Source organism: Hemitrygon akajei, chromosome 12 (assembly GCF_048418815.1).
Source record: "Hemitrygon akajei chromosome 12, sHemAka1.3, whole genome shotgun sequence".
Classification (NCBI taxonomy): Eukaryota; Metazoa; Chordata; class Chondrichthyes; order Myliobatiformes; family Dasyatidae; genus Hemitrygon; species Hemitrygon akajei.
In genome coordinates this window covers 28,244,834-28,264,517 of record NC_133135.1, presented here as the reverse complement: position 1 = coordinate 28,264,517, position 19,684 = coordinate 28,244,834, and the positions used below count along the sequence as shown (strand labels likewise).

The 19,684-nt window shown below is 42.9% G+C and overlaps 1 protein-coding gene across 4 annotated transcripts in view; it reads left to right on the top strand.

Moving 5' to 3' along the window:
- Window positions 1–19,684, top strand: part of hyi (hydroxypyruvate isomerase) — a 128,046-nt gene that overhangs the window by 51,966 nt on the left and 56,396 nt on the right. For 2 of the 4 annotated variants that reach the window (XM_073062794.1, XM_073062795.1), the window contains exon 9: window positions 5,816–6,260. The exons of the other annotated variants lie outside the window; for them this stretch is intronic. In XM_073062794.1, the coding sequence (XP_072918895.1) occupies window positions 5,816–5,934 (119 nt within the window). In that variant the 3' untranslated portion in view covers window positions 5,935–6,260. Of the gene's footprint in view, window positions 1–5,815; window positions 6,261–19,684 lie in introns of those variants that run through there. 4 annotated transcript variants of the gene reach the window in all.

Sequence of the window (19,684 nt, the reverse complement as noted above, 5' to 3'; positions counted from 1 at the left end):
ACCGCTCCAATCCACGTACCTACCAAAATTTCTCTTAAGTGTTGAAATCCAACCCCCATCTATCACTTGCACTGGCAGCTGGCTCCACACTCTCACCACCCTCTGAGTGAAGAACTTCCCCCTCATGTTCCCTTAAGCATTTCACCTTTCACTCTTAACCCCCACTGGTTCTGGTTTCACCCAATCTCAGTGGAATAAGCTTGCTTGCATTCACCCTATTTATACCACACATACTGTACATAATAATATATACCTCCCTCAAATCTCTACTCCCTCCTCTTATTTTACATCTAACTCATAAATGAGTGCCACAAAAAACAAAACCATGACTATTAGGACCTGTGAAATGCCAATGTTGAAAGTCTTCCAGTGAAAAGAACAGTTGTTGACCTTTGCAGCCAGCCACTGAGCCAATCTGTTCCTCTCCCTCCGATTCCGTGTTTCTTTTATTATTATTTTAGCTTGCCATACAGGACCTTATAAATCAAACCCTCAGCAATCTCCACCCACCCCTTGTCACCTCCTCAAGAAGCTCAATGTACCGGTAATTAGTCAGGCCGGAGCTTTCTTTAAGAAATCTGTGGTGACAGTCATCAGCTACACTCTCCCTTTCTAAATGAAGACATGCACTGCTCCTGAGGATGGATTCCAGTAATGCGCTCTCTGCTAAGATACATCTAGCAGGCCTGAAATTGCATAATTCATCTCTTTTTCTCATTTTTAAAGTAATAACACATGAGCAGTTCCTTCATATCTCATCTAGCTAGAGAGAACTGGAAATAAAAGTTAGTCAAAATCTCTGCAGTTTCCTTCTTTGCTCCTTTTAATGGCTTTGGATGTACTTCACTCAGGCCTGGCAATTTATCCATTTTCAAAGATGATAAACACCTTCATAATTTCGCTTCTACAACATTTATTCCATTGAATGTTTCAAATTTTTTTGCCAGAACTAGAGCATATATATCAACACCACCCCCTTCTTTTTATGAAGACAATCACCACATAGTCAGCAAAGGATTATACCTGCATCACCTACCTCATGGCAAGTTACATTTTTTTGTCCCTAATGGATCTTATTCTTCCTTAATTATCCTTTTGCTCTTTCTGCATTTATAAAATACCTTTAGATTTCCATTGGTTTTATTTGCCAGTAATTTTCCATTCCAACCCTGCACTTTCCCAGTTTCTCCTTAATCTCATTACCTTTCTTCCCATACTCTTCCAAACTGGCTGGAAACTGAGTGTGACATCATCTTTCCTTTTCAGCCATGTTGTTCTATCGACGCATCATAGCATCCAAGTGACACTTTTTGGAAACATGTTACCTTGAACCTCTTAACTGCCTCCCATCACAAAATCTCATTCAAGTTCACATAGCTAATTCTAGTCCACTTTCGAAGTACATTTATTAGCAAAGAATGTATAAATTATACAACCTTGAGATTTGTTTGCTCACAGGTAGCCACAAATAAAGAAACCTGAAGAACCCAATTAAAGAAAAACACCCAACATGAAAGAAAAAGAAAAAAAAATACAAATCATGCAAATAATTGAAGCAAACAACAACATTCTGAACCAAAATTGTAGGCCCAAAGCCTCGCTTATTAGTTCACCATATTCGCAGGGAGTGCTGCAGCTGGGGCAGTCTTCGTGGCTTCAGCAGCATAGAGAGAGAGTGACAATCATGGAGAATGAGCAAATCGGCTCTTGCCCAGATCCCAACCCCCTGTCTTTTCAGTCTCTTGGCCGGTGTTTAAATTAACCAAAGGCTCCAGTGCCTGTTGAAAGAGGAGTGAACTTTGTAGAGAGCAAGCAAAAACAGCTCTCACCTCCAATTTGGGCCAGCATTTATATTGTCTAAACAGTGGATTGTACTTTGTACTAGGATCCAGTCACTATGAAAGGCTCCGGGCCTAGACCACACTACCCAGCGACTTGCTCCAGGTGCAGATTTCGCTGCCCAGAGAGATCCAACCTTGCACCCAGTCACTTATACTAATCACTTGCCCATCTAATAAAGCTGCCTTTACCTCTAGTTATAATTTTCACTCCTGTGTTATTTTTGACCGATGTTAATATATAAGTGAATAATGATCACTAGCACAAAAACACTTTCCCACTTCATAAAACTAAATCAAGAAATGCAAACTCTCTTGGGATTTCTCCAACCTGGCTAAAACATTTCCATTGAATAATAGATCAGGAATTTTGTGCTCTTTGCCTTTTATACTTACTGTATTCCCAGTTAATATTGATGCACTGGAATCCCCACTATTGTCATCGTCATTGTTATTGTTTTAGCACGTTTTCCACGCAGCCCCCTACCCTCCTGAGAAGTCTGCAAACAGGAACACTAAGCTTAAATTCTTGACCCGCGTTCAGCGTCATTACTCTGCACTGATTAAAGTGCGATGGCCCAAGAGTGGAAAACGAGCCAGTGTTCAGTGCCATCTCCCTCTCCTCTCACCACTATCATCGGCCAGGAGGTGCAGGAGTCTGGGGTCTGAGGCAGCTAGGTTCAGGCACAGTGGTGCTCTGCAGCTGATGTTCTATTGATTATGTGTTTGTTATTTTTAATGGTTTGCACCATTCATCCTTCTTTGCATCTCAGATGTTTATGTGTGCGTGGCTTTTCATGGATTCTATTGTGTTTTTTTTTGTTTTGAGGGTGTCTGCAGGAAGATGAACTCAGGGTTGTGTATGGTATACATAATAAATATGAACTTTGAACATTCTATAATGTTTATACAGTTTCCATGTCCCCAATACCACTCAACTTGATTAACTACCTGATTCATTATAGCCTCTGTACGTTAGACACTGTATACACCATTAATCACAGCAAGACTTCTTGCCTTTATTTTTTCCTCTCTTTCCAAATCTTCTAATTGATTGCCATGCAGTTCCAATTCTGCTTTCCTCCTGAATTTTTGTTCAGCATCTCAGCTTCATTAAGTGATGGGAGCATCAGTTAATAAAGTAGTTAAAAAGGCATGGCTTTACTGCTTGTGAAAATTTCCTGATCTTGCACTTAGCGATGTTTTTCAGTTCTGATTCAACTCCTCCCCCACCCCCTCCCCAATACAACACTGGTATCAGTCACTCTGAGATAATGTGGCACCCATTCTCTAAGCAAGGCAGATAGTGAGTCCAGCCACACCTCTCAAACTTGCAGTATATCTCTCACAGCCATTATCGGACAACATCACTACTGTTCTCCAGTCTCTGGCTCACTATCAAAAACATCCCATCTTCATGGTGAGTGCAGTGTCTGCACTGCCAACAAATATCAGAGAGAGAGAACAATCAATAAAACATCAGTAGTAAAAACTTCAGGAAGAGGGGGAGTGCACACGCTCATGTTTGCATCAATGGTTCTGAGATCAAGAACATTGAGAATTTCACATCCATAAGAGAGAACATCAGCTGCCCTAATCTAATTGAGCTCATGCCATGGTCAAGAAAGCTCACCAGTGCATCTACTTCCTTGGAGATTAACAAAATTTGGCATGCCCTACAAGACCATGAGACATAGGAGCAGGATTAGGCCACTTGGTCCATTGATTCTTTTACTCCCTCCCGCTCAGTCGCGTCTAAAACAGTCGAACCCAGGAAAATTGAGCTGCCGGTTCTGCCTCTCCAAGTCTCATTAATGGCTGCAATATCATAATTCAACGTGTTGATTCATGCTCTGAGCTCATCTGCCTTTTCTACGATACTTCTTGCATTGAAATTTACGCAGCTCACGACATTAACGGTACCATGCTCAACCTTTTGATTACTGACTTTGAAGTTTTAACCTGACTCCATAACCTCTCCATTTTCTGTTCTGGCATTCTGGTTCCCACCCCCCTGCAACTCTAGCTTAAACAACTCCCAAGCAGCACTAGCAAACTTTCCCACCAGGATATTAGTCCCCCCTCCAGTTCAGATGCAAACCGTTCCTTCCGTACAGGTCCCATCTTCCCTGAAAGAGAGCCCAATGATCTAAAAATCTTATGCTCTTCCTCCTACACCAACTCTTTAGCCAGGTGTTAAACTGTATAATCTTCCTAGCTCTGGCCTCACTAGCACGTGACATGGGTAGCAATCCAGAGATCACAACCCTGGCAGTCCTGCCCTTTAATTTAGCACCTAACTCCCTGAACTCCCAGTGCAGAACCTCATCACTCTCCCTACCCATGTCATTGGGATCTACATGGATCACACCCTCCGGTGTTCACCCTCCCACTTAATAATACTGAGGTCTCGATCTGAGATGTCCCGGATCCCAGCACTGGGTGGGGGGGCAACATGCCGTCTGCAAACCTCATTCCCGCCCACTGAACCCCCTTTCTGTTCCCTTAATGAATGAATCCCCTAGAACTACAGCTCTCCTCTTGTACCCCTTCCCTTCTGAGTCACTGAGCCAGACTCAGTGGATGAGACCAGACCACTGTGACTACAAGTATCTGGGAGTACAGTTGGACGAGAAGCTAGACTGGACTGCCAACACAGATGCCTTGTGCAGGAAGGCACAGAGTCGACTGTACTTCCTTAGAAGGTTGGCGTCATTCAATGTCTGCAGTGAGATGCTGAAGATGTTCTATAGGTCAGTTGTTGAGAGCGCCCTCTTCTTTGTGGTGGCGTGTTGGGGAGGAAGCATTAAGAAGAAGGACGCCTCACGTCTTAATAAGCTGATAAGGAAGGCGGGCTCTGTTGTGGGCAAAGTACTGGAGAGTTTAACATCGGTAGCTGAGCGAAGGGCGCTGAGTAGGCTACGGTCAATTATGGAAAACCCTGAACATCCTCTACATAGCACCATCCAGAGACAGAGAAGCAGTTTCAGCGACAGGTTACTGTCGATGCAATGCTCCTCAGACAGGATGAAGAGGTCAATACTCCCCAATGCCATTAGGCTTTACAATTCAACTGCCAGGACTTAAGAATTTTTTTTAAAGCTATTATTAATCCTTTTTGAGTTAGTGATTTAGATGCATATCATATTATTACTGAGTTAAGTATTGTATGTAATGAGTTTTTGCTACAAGTGTATGGGACATTGGAAAAAATGTTGAATTTCCCCATGGGGATGAATAAAGTATCTATCTATCTATCTATCTATCTTCCTCTGCTTGACAATCTCCCCCAACAGTATCCAAAGTGCTATACCTATTCGGATAGTGGTATACCACTTCTCAGCTTTCCTGAGTTGACCTGATTTCCTCTGATATAAAGTGAGAGGCAAGAGGACCATCATAAGGATTACTGGCTTACATTCAGTTCAGTTTCAGACGCTGGCTTCTGGAACTCTTAAAGCAGTGCTAGACTGATGTCTACAATTGTCTTGCTAGCCAAGTTAGTTGGATTCCACTAGATGACAGCCGTGCTGAGTGTAAGATTAAAGGGGCCAAGGTCTCTAATCGCTTTTGCTATTCCCTGGAAAAGCTGACAATGCTCCAGAATATAATTACTGTCTTAGTTATAACTGCTTGGTAAAAGAAGGTGTGTTATATCACTCCCTTTCTCTCTGGTTCTATTATTTCTTTCTCCTTTAAGCTCCTCCTACAGAATAATGAAGATGTGGTTGAAAGATGGCTCTTAAGTAAATATAATTGGTTAAGCTAAATTGTAATTAAAACACAAGAGAAGACATTGATTAATCAAGATTTTATTGAAAGACAAAGCAAGGTCGAGAGGTCACATGGGTGATTCCTTCTCCTGACGTGTTTTTAAGATAATGAGATTTATGCAGTTGGTGATGTTCAAAGTTTGAAGTACATTTATTATCAAAGTATGTATCCATTATACAACCTTGAAATTCATCTTCTTACAGGCAACCAAAAACAAGAAACCCAGAAGAACCCGTTAAAGAAAATCCAAACACCCAATGTGCAGACAAAAAAAAACAATTGTGCAAACGTAAAAGCAAGCAAAAAGCATTCAGAATGGTGATATTCATAAGAGACTAACACATATTAAAGGAAGATAATACCGCGAAGAGGGCATTGAACTGATCAAAAGTGACAATCCAACAGCAGACAAGGAAAGGAAAATAAAAATTATTCTAGATCAAATGGATGAGGAGAATTTTGCCATGAAATTCAAGGTTCTTTTTAAATTAAAAAAAAAGCTTCAGCAATTTGAAGAGAGCTAATTATGGGATAGTTTAAGTAGGTCATGTTAAGATGTGTGAGGTTTTTTGGAGAAAAGAGATGTAAATTTAAATGGTTGGTGCAGAATTGTTGAAATGAACGAATATGTGACTTTGTACAGCATAAGGCTGTCTTTGGCTTGTATTTGGCAGTAAAGAGATAGCTTTAGAATGAGGCAGCAGGGGGGCTGGTGATCTTCGTCCACGTCAAAAATACTTTGTTCCCTCTACATCCAATATTCAGGTCATCAGAAGAGAAATTCAGAAGATAGTCCTGATTCAGGGTTTGGACCCAAAATGTTGACAATTCTTTCCCTCCCACAGGTGCTGCTTAAGCCATTGAGTTCCTTGAGCAGATTGTTTGTTACATCTGAATGTGACCTCAATAGGTTTGGATAGACAAATAAAAGTACACCAGAAAAGATAAAACAGGTTTTACACCAAAAAAGATAACATAAAGAGAAGAAGAAGGAGAATGAATAAATATTTTAAAACCATTGGGTGGTACAGGGAAGTTAAAATATGCACAATGAAAGTTATGTTAGAGTTTTTATCCAGGTATAAAGAAATCACAGAAAACATTTCCCCTGAAGGAAAGACACGGAAGATAATTTCCTTAAGGACAAGGGAGATAGGGAAGTGTAAAGGCTACCATTATTTAGCAGATGCAGATGAAAGTCATCCAAGGTACAGGTTATGATGGTCATTGAAATCATTTTCAGTTTGATAAATGGGCATCTATGTGATTGGTGATATGTGGCTCACTATTCTTAACAACAGTTATCAGTTTCTTCATATAGCAATATTCAGAACTAGTTTGAAACCCATCAAGCCCTGCTGTGTGAACAGTCAAAAATTGGCAGGTTAATTTACTTAATGCCCCACAGGGATCCAGGTCTCTTCTAATATGACAGAAAATCTTGCAATAGCTAACACCTTCCTGTGTTAGGTTATCCCAGTGGATTATGCAGCATTATAATCTGTTGTATAAGGCAGCAAGGAGGCCAGTTAAGAGTCTTCTTTTAAAAATACAAATATGCTAATAGCATTCAGAAGCAGATGTAGTTTTTAATCTAGTATCATTTTTCTTCTTCCAGCGCAGCTGAACTCTCCCTAAGATTGTGCTAGTGCCACTTACAACATCATTCAGAAACTTACTGATAAAGTGCTTTAAAAGCAAGGTCAGAAGCAGGACTGCTTTAAGCATAATAAGCTAACCATAAACTGCCATGGGAACTACTTAAAAGCGATGACATTGAGAAATCGAACACTCACCACAACTATAAATCTTAATATTGTACATTTCCTGCTGATGACTTCCCCCCTTTAACAAGGGACAGAATGGCACGATGCATGTCAAAGGGATTAACCAAATTTGTGTCCCACTATCCAATGCGTAGAACAAATAAAACCAGGGAAAAACAGAGTGAAACATAGAAAACATAGGTAGGAGGTAGAAACGGGAAGTGCACTCCTGATGAAGGGTTTCGGCCCGAAACGTCGTCACTACCTCCTCCCATGGATGCTGTCTGGCCTGCTGAGTTCTGCCAGCATTGTGTGTTTTTATTTAACATAGAAAAGCTACAGCACAATACAGGCCCATCGGCCCACAAAGTTGTGTCGAACACGTCCCTACCTTAGAAATTACTAGTTTTGACTGGGCAGGAGAGCAAACAGCAAAAGGTATGGGTGTATATGATAAAGAGTTTTGTCCAAGTGTGCTGTGGCCTGTCAGACCTTTCTGGGTATTAGAAAATCCCTCTGTAGATTTGAAGTTGCTTAAGATTAAATGCAGTAATGAAACGGCTGATATACTCAGTGAGTATCATAGGTATAGGGAATGTAAATATAAAGACTTTTTACAGATGGATCAAAGGATCAGAAACTGGAGCAACGGGGTCTGCAATTGTTGTGCCGAGTTATCAAATGGAAATTAGCAAGAGAACGCCAGATTGCTTGAGTGTTTATGCAGTTGAAATGTTTGCCATATTGTTAGCACTAGAATGGAGTGAGCAGGTTGATTGTAATAATATTGTGATATGTAACGATTCTGTATCGGCCCTTGCAAGCATTAAGGTGGGTACAGCTAGAGGACACCAGGATCTGCTTTATGAAATCCTGATTGCAAATTCAAGACTGGCTAGACAAGGCAAAAATATCGCATTCATGTGGGTTCCAGCACATTCGGGTATTATGGGAGCAGATAAGCTGGCAAAAGCAGCAGTCAAAAAAGGATCTGTAGAGGTCAATATTAAACTAACAAAATCAGAAGGGAAGAGCATAGCGTGGAGAAGGATAAATCAACAGTGGCAGCAGCATTGGGATAGAGCAATAAAAGGAAGACATTTACATTCAATTCAGAACAGAGTAGTTATGGGAAGGAGTAGGGGAGTAAAGTAGAAGGAGCAAGTAATTATAAGTAGACTGAGAATTGGGCACAGCAACCTTAATGGTACTCTGGCCATCACAAATAAACATCCGACAGGTTTTTGCAATCTATGTCAGGAGACTGAAACAGTAGAGCATATCCTTATTTCATGCAGGAAATTTGCACAGGAAAGACAACAAATGCTACAACAATTATGCAAAATAGGACTGGTAGAGAACAGTGTTAAAGTTTCATTGGAATGTGGGGAGAGTGATCAGGGGAGGAAATGGTTGTTTAGTTTTTTAAGGGCGACGGAACTGGACAGGCGACTTTAGGCAGTCAAGTGAATGGACAATGAGGGACAGTAAATCCTGAAGATGGCAGTAATGCAACTGTGTGGATGCCAACTGCCGTAAAAACTCAAGGAAGAAGAAGAAGAAATTACTAGGCTTAACTATAGTCCTCTATTTTTCTAAGCTCCATGTACCTATCTAAAAGCCTCTTAAAAGACCCTATCATATCCGCCTTCACCACCATTGCCGGCAGCCCATTCCATGCACTCACCACTCTCTGAGTTAAAAACTTACCCCTGACATTTACTCTGTACCTACTCCCCAGCACCTTAAATCTGTGTCCTCTTGTGGCAACCTTTTCAGCCCTGGGAAAAAGCCTCTGACTATCCACATGATCAATGCCTCTCATCATCTTATACACCTCTATCAGGTCACTTCTCATCCTCCTTCGCTCCAAGGAGAAAAAGCTGAGTTCACTCAACCTATTCTCATAAGGCATGCTCCCCAATCCTTGTAACATCCTTGTAACATCCTTGTAAATCTCCTCTGCACCCTTTCTATGGCTTCCACATCCTTCCTGTAGTGAGGCAACCAGAACTGAGCACAGTACTCCAAGTGGGGTCTGACCAGGGTCCTATATAGCTGTAGCATTACCTCTTGGCTCTTAAATTCAAAACCACAATTGATGAAGTCCAATACAACATATGCCTTCTTAACCACAGAGTCAACCTGCGCAGCAGCTTTGAGCGTCCTATGGACTCAGACCCCGTCTTAAACGAATTATTTATCTGATAACAGATTGAATTATGGCTAGAATGGGTATGAAGCTACTAAGTCATTTCTTCCACCAGTGATATTATATGGCTCCAATATTTCCTGAATATTAGATGCTAGCCCATTTCTTTAATTAGCACTACATCTGTGTAAATCCCCACAGCTTCTGGCAACTCTGTGATCTCGTCTCGGAGGTCGATGTTCAAATATCCTTCAAGAGGGTGAATTCTGGCAAGGCATCCCGGCCTCGATGGTATACCTGCCCTAGGTACTGAAACCAAGATTTTGAGGCAGATTGTTCTGAGATTCCCCACCTGCTCAAAAGGGTAGCAATCATTCTGGTGCCCACGAAGAGCAGGTATGCCGCCTCGGTGACTGTCACATAGTGGCTCTCACATCCACGGTGATGCAGTGCTTCAAGAAGTTGGTTATGGCTCTTCCACAAAAGGTCTACAAGTAGGTGCCATCTTACTGGCTCTCCACTCTTTAGAGCACCCAGTTGTAAGGTTACTCTTTCTCAATTACAGTTTAGTGTTCAATAGCACCATTCCCTCAGTACTATTAACCAAGCCTCAAAACCTAGGCCGCTGCAACAGGATCCTGAACTTCCTTATTGGGAGACCACCGTCAATGTGGATAGGTAAGAACATTTCCTCGCAGACCATTAACAAGGGCGCACTTCAAGGCTGTGTGCTTAGCCCACGGATCTACTCTCTCTATGCTCTTAACTGTGTGGCTAGGCTCAGCTCAGACGTCAGCTATAAATTCACCAATGACGCCACTGTTGCTAGATCACACGCAGCGATCAGGAGGTTTACGGGAGCTAGTTGAGTGGTGACACAACAGCAACCTTGGTCTCAACATCAGCAAGAACAAGGAACTGATTGTGTTCTGCAGAGCACACACCAGTCCTCTCCGAGGGGTCAGCAGGTGAACAGCGTCTAGTTTCTAGGCGTCAGCATCTCGGAAGATTTACCCCGGGCCCAACATATTGATGCAACCATGAAGAAGGCATGCCAGTGGTTCTATTTTTGTGAGGACTTTGCGAACACTTGGTACGCCACCACAAGAACTATTGATTCCTGTAGTGTCGGTGTACAATGAAAAGCATTCCGAATGGTTGCATTACAAGCAGGTATAGAGCCTCGAATGCAGAGTGTTATAGACTCAGCCATCTCCACCATTAGCAGGCACAACTCTATGAAGGACACCTTCAAGAGGCGGTACCTTAAGGAGGCATCATGTGTCATTAATGATCCTCATTGCCTGGGACATACCCTCTTCTCCTTACTACCATGAGGAAGGACCCATACTCAACAGGTCAGGGATGGCTTCTTCCCCTCTGCCATCAAATTTCCAAAAAAACACTGATTTGTTATGCAGGCTGTTTTTGCACTATTTGTTTCTGTTTTATTGCAAACCGAATTACACGTCATAAGCAAGAGATGATAAATTTAATCTTTATATATGCTTTCCAAAGATTGAACATCTGAAACATGAGAAAATCTATAGATGCACCCTATGTTTGGTCCCAAGTTATTTGATCTTAGTGAGAGAGAAAACAGTTCTTGTTAGATTTATTAACAAAACAGAGAGCATTTCATGGATTCTATCATGTATCTACTGTCATGCCAATACCGGGAATAACAAAAATATGCTCATGCTTGTTCCCTTGATAAAAATAATCATTAACAAATAATTTTTAAACCACTTATGCTTTACATTACTTTTGCAAACAGTAAATGTACAATCCACACTATTTTAAAAAAAAATCACTCGTTTTGTCAGTTAAGGCCACAGTGCAGTTTTATCTTTGAAATGAATGTAATGATAACTGTATTACATGGTTGGATACCCTATTGAGTTTGAGATAAATTTCAGTGACTGCTTCATTTACAATGGGATAGTTGGCAATTTGTCATTAGTTTGTAACACTCAATCTAACTACATGTGCACCCTAGCAGATTTCAAGTTCCAGCCACAGACTGGAGCACTGGCTGGATTTTAACAAAGAAAAACTGGAAAAGGCCATCATTTTTTTCCATACTATTAATCAGTCTCAAATTGTACCTAGATGTTGCGCTACTAAAAGCTTCTTCTTCAGTGCAGAAAATGGAGCGGGGGCAGGGATTCAGATTTCTGGATCATTGGGACCCCTTTTGGGGCAGGAGTGACCTGTACAAAGAGGACGGGTTGCACTTGAATCCCAGGGGACCAATATCCTGGCGGGGAGGTTTGCAAAGGCTGTTGGGGAGAGTTTAAACTAGGATTACTGAGGGGTGGGAACTGAACTGAAGAGACTGGAGAAGAGGCAGTTGGCTCACAAATAGAGAAAGCTTGGAGACAGTGCGAGAGGGAAGATAGGCAAGTGATACAGAGGGGACGTGCTCAGATTGATGCTTTGATATGTGTATATTTTAATGCTAGAAGTATTATAAACAAAGCGGATGAGCTTAGAACATGGATCAGTACTTGGAGCTATGATGTGGTGGCCATTACAGAGACTTGGATGGCTCAGGGACAGGAATGGTTATTTAGAGTGCCGGGTTTTAGATGTTTCAGAAAGGACAGGGAGGAAGGCAAAAGAGGTGGGATTGTGGCACTGTTGATCACAGATAGTGTTATGGCTGCAGAAAAGGAGGAAGACATGTATGGATTGTCTACAGAGTCTCTGTGGGTGGAAGTTAGGAACAGGAAGGGATCAATAACACTACTGGGTGTTTTTTATAGACCAGCCAATAGTAACAGGGACATCGAGAAGCAGATAGTGAGACAGATTCTGGAAAGGTGCAATAATAACAGGGTTGTCTTGCTGAGAGATTTTAATTTCCCAAATATTGATTGGCATGTCCCTAGAGCAAGGATTTAGATGGGGTGGAGTTTGTTAGGTATGTTGAGGAAGGATTCTTGACACAATATGTAGATAAGCCTACAAGAGGAGAGTTCTGTATTTGATTTAGTATTGGGAAATGAACCTGGTCAGGTGTCAGATCCCTCAGTAGGAGAGCATTTTGGAGATAGTGATCACAATTCTATTTCCTTTACCATCGCATTGGAAAGGGAGAGCAACAGATAAGTCAGGAAAGCATTTAACTGGAGTAAGGAGAAATATGAGGTTATCAGGCAGAAACTTGGAAGCATAAATTGGGAACAGATGTTCCCAGTGAAATGTATGGAAGAAATGTGGCATATGTTCAGGGGATATTTGCGTGGAGTTCTGCATAGGTACGGTCTGATGAGACAGGGAAAGAATAGTAGGGTACAGGAACCGTGGTGTACAAAGGCTGTTGTAAATCTAGTTAAGAAGAAAAGAGCTTACAAAAGGTTCAAAAAACTAGGAAATGATAGGGATCTAGAAAATTATAAGGCTAGCAGGAAGGAGCTTAAGAAAGAGATCAGGAGAGCCAGAAGGGGCCATGAGAAAACCTTGGCGGACAGGATTAAGGAAAATGCCAAGGTATTCTACAAGTATGTGAAGAGCAAGAGGATAAGACATGAGAGAACTGGACCAATCAAGTGTGACAGTGGAAAAGTGTGTATGGAACTGGAGGAGATGGTAGAGGTACTTAATGAGTACTTTGCTTCAGTATTCACTACGGAAAAGGACCTTGGCAATTGTAGGGACTGAAAAGCTTGAGCATTTTGATATTAAGGAAGAGGATGTGCTGGAGCTTTTGGAAAGCATCAAGTTAGATAAGTCACTAGGACCAGATGAGATGTACCCCAGGCTACTATGGGAGGCAAGGGAGGAGATTGCTGAGACTCTGGCGATGATTTTTGCATCATCAATGGGGACAGGAGAGGTTCCGGAAGACTGGAAGGCTGCAGATGTTGTTCCATTATTCAAGAAAGGGAGTAGGGATAGCCCAGGAAATTATAGACCAGTGAGTCTTACTTCAGTGGTTGGTAAGTTGATGGAGAAGATCCTGAGAGGCAGGATTTATGAACATTTGGAAAGGTATAATATAATTAGGAATAGTCAGCATGGCTTTGTCAAAGGCAGGTCACACCATACGAACCTGATTGAATTTTTTGAGGATGTGACTAAACACATTGATACAGGTAGAGCAGTACATGTAGTGTATATGGATTTCAGCAAGGCATTTGATAAGGTACTCCATGCAAGGCTTATTGAGACAGTAAGGAGGCATGGGATCCAAGGGGACATTGCTTTGTGGATCCAGAACTGGTTTGCCCACAGAAGGCAATGTGTGGCTGTAGACAGGTCATATTCTGCATGGAGGTCGGTCACCAGTGGTGTGCCTCAGGGATCTGTTCTGGGACCCCTACTCTTCATGATTTTTATAAATGACCTGGATGAGGAAGTGGAGGGATGGGTTAGTAAATTTGCTGATGACAGAAAGGTTGGAGGTGTTGTGGATAGTGTGGTGGGCTGTAAGAGGTTACAGTGAGACATCAATAGGATGCAAAACTGGGCTGAGAAGTGGCAGATGGAGTTCAACCCAAATAAGTGTGAGGTGGTTCATTTTGGCAGGTCAAATATGATGGCAGAATATAGTATTAATGGCATGACTCTTGGCAGTGTGGAGGATCAGAGGAATCTTGGGGTCTGAGTCCATAGGACACTCAAAGCTGCTGCGCAGGTTGACTCTGTGGTTAAGAAGGCATACGGTGTATTGGCCTTCATCAATCGTGGGATTGAGTTTAGGAGCCGAGAGGTAATGTTGCAGCTATATAGGACCCTGGTCAGACCCCATTTGGAGTACTGTGCTCAGTTCTGGTCGCCTCTCTACAGGAAGGATGTGGAAACCGTAGAAAGGGTGCAGAGGAGATTTACAAAGATGTTATCTGGATTGGGGAGCATGCCTTATGAGAACAGGTTGAGTGAACTCGGCCTTTTTCCTTGGAGTTAGAGGATGAGAGGTGACCTGATAGACATACATAAGATGATGAGAGGCTTTTTCCCAGGGCTGAAATAGGCTAACACGAGAGGGCACAAAGTACACTGCAGATGCTGTGGTCAAATCAACACGTATAAACAAGCTGGATGAACTCAGCAGGTCAGGCAGCATCCGTTGAAAGGAGCAATCAACTTTTCGGGCCGAGACCCTTCATCAGGACTAAAGAAGGAGGGGGCAGGGGCCCTATAAAAAAGGTGGGGGAGGGTGGAATGTGTCAGGTGAAAAACCAATAAGAGGAAAGATCAAGGGGTGGGGGAGGGGAAGCAGGGAGAGGATAGGGCAGGAGAGGTGAAGAAGGAATCTAAGGGGAAAGCACTATGGGTAGTAGTAGAAGGCAGAATCATGAGAGAGGTGATAGGCAGCTAGAAGAGGAGACAGAGTGAAGGTGGGATGGGGGAAGGGAGAGGGAGGGAATTACCGAAAGTTGGAGAATTCGATGTTCATACCAAGGGGCTGGAGACTACCCAGACGGTATATGAGATGTTGGTCCTCCAACCGAAGCTTGGCCTCATCATATCAGTAGCGGAGGCCATGTATGGACATATCCCAATGGGAATGTGAAGCAGAGTTGAAGCAAGTGGCAACCGTGAGATCCACTCTGTTGTGGTGGACGGAGCAGAGGTGCTCGACGAAGTGGTCCCCCAATCTGCATCGGTTCTCGCCGATATAGAGGAGGTCACACCAGATGCAATAGATTACCCCAACAGACTCACAAGTGAAGTATTACCTCACCTGGAAGGACTGCTTGGGGCCTTGAATGGTGGTAAGAGAAGAGGTGTAGGGACAGGTGTAGCACTTACGCTTGCAGGGATAAGTACCAGGTGGGAGATCTGTGGGGAGGGACGTGAGGACTAGGCAGTTGTGGAGGGAATGATCCCTGCAAAAAGCAAGAGGGCACAGTTTTAAACGTTTGGAAGTAGGTGAGAGGAAATGTCAGGGGTAAGTTTTTTTTTACACAGAGTGTGGTGAGTGCATGGAATGGGCTGCCAGTGATGGTAGTAGAGGCGGATACAATAGGGTCTTTTAAGAGACTCCTGGACGGGTACATGGAGCTCAGAAAAATAGAGGGCTATGGGTAACCCTAGGTAATTTCTCAGATAAGGACATGTTCGGCACAGCTTTGTGGGCCGAAGGGTCTGTATTGTCCTGTAGGTTTTCTATGTTTCTATGTAAAATACCGTTTAAGTGGAGAAGCATAACTGTTCTCTTTAAGATGTATAGGGTATGCATCTTGTGTAACACTGACATTCCCCTGAGAGGAAGTCAGTTTTCCATATCTATAGCTGGCACCAGGGCAGGAATGGATTCTCAATATTCCTGGATTTCAGTGCTTTAAAAGGGATAAAGAGAGGGGAAAAAGGGGAGGAGGGGTGGCATTACTGGTCAGGGATACTATTACAGCTGCAGAAAGGGTGGGTAATGGCTCTTTTGAGTCAGTATGGGTGGAAGTCAGGAACAGAAAGGGAGCAGTTACTCTACTGGGGGTATTCTATAGGCCCCCTGGTAGCAGCAGAGATACTGAGGAGCAGATTGGGAGGCAGATTTTGGAAAGGTGCAAAAATAACAGGGTTGTTTTCATGGGTGACAATAACTTCCCATATATTGATTGGCACTTGATTAGTTCCAAGAGTTTAGATGGGGCAGAGTTTGTTAAGTGTGCCCAGGATGGATTCCTGTCAATAGACAATAGACAGTAGGTGCAGGAGTAGGCCATTCGGCTCTTCTAGCCAGTACCGCCATTCACTGTGACCATGGCTGATCATACACAATCAGTACCCCGTTCCTGCCCTCTCCCCATATCCCTTGACCCCGCTATCTATAAGAGCTCTATCTAACTCTCTCTTGAATGCATCCAGAGACTTGGCCTCCACTGCCTTCTGGGGCAGAGCATTCCATATATCCACCACTCTCTGGGTGAAAAAGTTTTTCTGCATCTCTGTTCTAAATGGCCTACCCCTTATTCTTAAACAGTAGCCTCTAGTTCTGGACTCACCCATCAGCGGGAACATGCTTCCTGCCTCCAGTGTGTCCAATCCCTTAATAATCTTATATGTCTCAATCAGATCCCCTCTCATCCTTCTAAATTCCAGTGTATACAAGCCCAGTCGCTCCAATCTTTCAACATATGACAGTCCCGCCATTCCGGGAATTAACCTTGTGAATCTACGCTGCACTCCCTCAATAGCAAGAATGTCCTTCCTCAAATTTGGAGACCAAAACTGCACACAATACTCCAGGTGGGGTCTCACCAGGGCCCTGTACAGCTGCAGAAGGACCTCTTTACTCCTATACTCAACTCCTCTTGTTATAAAGGCCAGCATGCCATTAGCTTTCTTCACTGCCTGCTGTACCTGCATGCTTGCTTTCATTGACTGATGTACAAGAACACCTAGATCTCGTTGTACTTCCCCTTTTCCTAACTTGACTCCATTTAGATAGTAATCTGTCTTCCTGTTCTTGCCACCAAAGTGGATAACCTCACATTTATCCACATTAAACTGCATCTGCCATACATTTGCCCACTCACCCAACCTGTCCAAGTCACCCTGCATTCTCATAACATCCTCCTGACATTTCACACTGCCACCAATACTGTCACAGTATGTTGACAGACCGACTAGGGGGGATGCCATACTATATCTAGTATTAGGTAATGAACTGGGTCAGGTCACAGATCTGTCCGTGGGTGAGCATCTGGGGGACAGTGATCACCGCTCCCTGACCTTTAGCATTATCATGGAAAAGGATAGAATCAGAGAGGATAGGAAGATTTTTAACTGGGGAAGGGCAAATTATGAGGCTATAAGGCTAGAACTTGCGGGTGTGAATTGGGATGATTTTTTGCGGGGAAATGTACTATGGACATGTGGTCAATGTTTAAGGATCTCTTGCAGGATATTAGGGATAAATTTGTCCCGGTGAGGAAGATAAAGAATGGTAGGGTGAAGGAACCATGGGATGACAAGTGAAGTGGAAAATCTAGTCAGGTGGAAGTGTCGTGGTTTCTTGTGCCCCACAAATGACCAGGAGACGCAGAAGATTCTTCAAGAAGTATTAAACTTTAATTTGCAAATCAAAGCTGAGACAGTCATTGAGCTAGTCGCTGATTGCCCACCGATCCTTTGGACATAGCATTTTTTATAGCAATCTCCTGGTCCAGTTGCATTAGCATATCTATAGTCTATAGTTGCGTATCACACATACATCCTGCCACTATTGTTTCTACCCATTGACTTAATCATGATCTAATCTACATCTCTTAGCTACCTCTCATTAACACACCATTGTCTTCTACATTCTTAAGATTTTGTGACTTAATCATGTTCTAATCTACATCTCTTAGCTACCTCTCATTAACACACCATTGTCTTCTACATTCTTAAGATTTCATTCTCCTACTAAATTGGGTACATGCATAGCAAATAGCAAGTTTAAAATTTATACTTTTATACTCCAATATATCCCCTCTTTGAGGGTCTCACACAGAGAAAAGACTAAGAGTCTGCGCACAAAAGCCCCAATAAACTCAAGCACTTATTCCCAAATCTTGGGTTAAACTATAATTTTCTGCGGCAAGACCTCAAAGTATTCTCTCTCTGTTACCCTGGGCCGCTGAGCCAAAAACCTGTCCCTCTGTATCTGAGACAGGGAAAAAGACTCAGAAGCCATTACAATCTACTCCCACACTGTCATTTTGCTCTTGTTCATCCTGCAGGTGTTGTAGGCTGTAACGATACATTTTCGGTGTTTCTTTCTCCACTAAGCTTGCTTCAGTAATCGCCACGAGCATTGGAAAGTGTTTGGTTGCAGCATGCACTACAAGAGATTTGAGACAAGGAAGAAAACAGCACAGCACAAATGCACAGCTCAACAATACTGACAGTTATTGCTACTTTAGTCAGCCATGCTCCCCATCCTCCGAGTCTACTTTCCAACCAATCAAAGAACTGATGTTCAAATCCTGCATTCTGTTTGACCTCCGTCCGCAGATTCTTTAATTTATTCATTGCTCTGGTGAAAGACCCTTCTGGGCTAGTATCGTTTGGTATGAAAGTGCAGCATTGTTCTCCAAACATTACATACACACCCCCTTTTTCTGCCAAAAGCCAATCCAGTACCTGTCTGTTTTGCCACGCCACCCTGCTAGTTGCATCCAGCTGTTGCCCTAAGGCCTCCAGTGCATCATCGGTGTAGTTGATGAATCTCTGTTGAATGTAGTATATATAGTTTATCCATTCAACATTTTTGCTTACCCCATCACAGGTATGATAGCTTCCCAGTGAGCATCTCATGCGGTGTCAGGCATGTCACTCGATTAGTTTGCATGCGGTAACTCATCAATGCTAACGGTAAAGCATCGACCCAATTAAGTTTAGTGTCTGCACAAATTTTGTTTAGTTTGGCTTTCAGGGTTCCATTAATTCTCTCTACCATGCCCTGTGACTGAGGGTGGTATACACATCCAAATCTTTGCTTTATCCTCAGCGCCTGTAGTACCAGTTTGTCCACTTTCTGGATAAAAGCTGAACCATTGTCTGAGCTAACTTCTGTAGGTATTCCAAACCTTGGCATCACTTCATTTGTCAAAAATTTTACCACTGTCTTTGCCCCTTGATCTCTTGAAGGTACCGCCTCCACCCATCTGCTAAATCGATCAATTACTACCAGCATGTATCTTTTCCCTCTCACTGTCTTTATCATGTCTACGTAATCGATCACTAGATGTTTAAATAGTCCTTCAGGTACAGGAATGTGACCTATTGGGGTTGTAATTCCCTTCCGAACATTATTCTGTGCGCATATCTCGCACTGTGACAAGACAAAGTCCACTGAAGCCTGTAAATAAGGTGACCAAAAACCATCCTTCTTTATTTTCATTATCACTTCCCCCCTGGCACAATGGTCCATCCCATGTGCTTCTGAAATCAGAAACGTCAGTAGAGGGGTGGGCGCTACCAACAAACCGTCTTCCGTGCTCCACAAGCCTTCCGGGTTCTGCTTGGCCCCCCTTTTTCTCCACATTGTCTGTTCTACCAAAGTTGCCTTACCTTGTATTTCAATTAGGTCCTCTACCTCAGGTTCTGGAGTTAGGCTGACCTGGGGGGCAATGACAGCTGACGTACATCCAGACGCTTTTCTGGCTGCCTCGTCCGCAGCTTGATTTCCCTTTATTATTACATCATTTCCCTTTTTA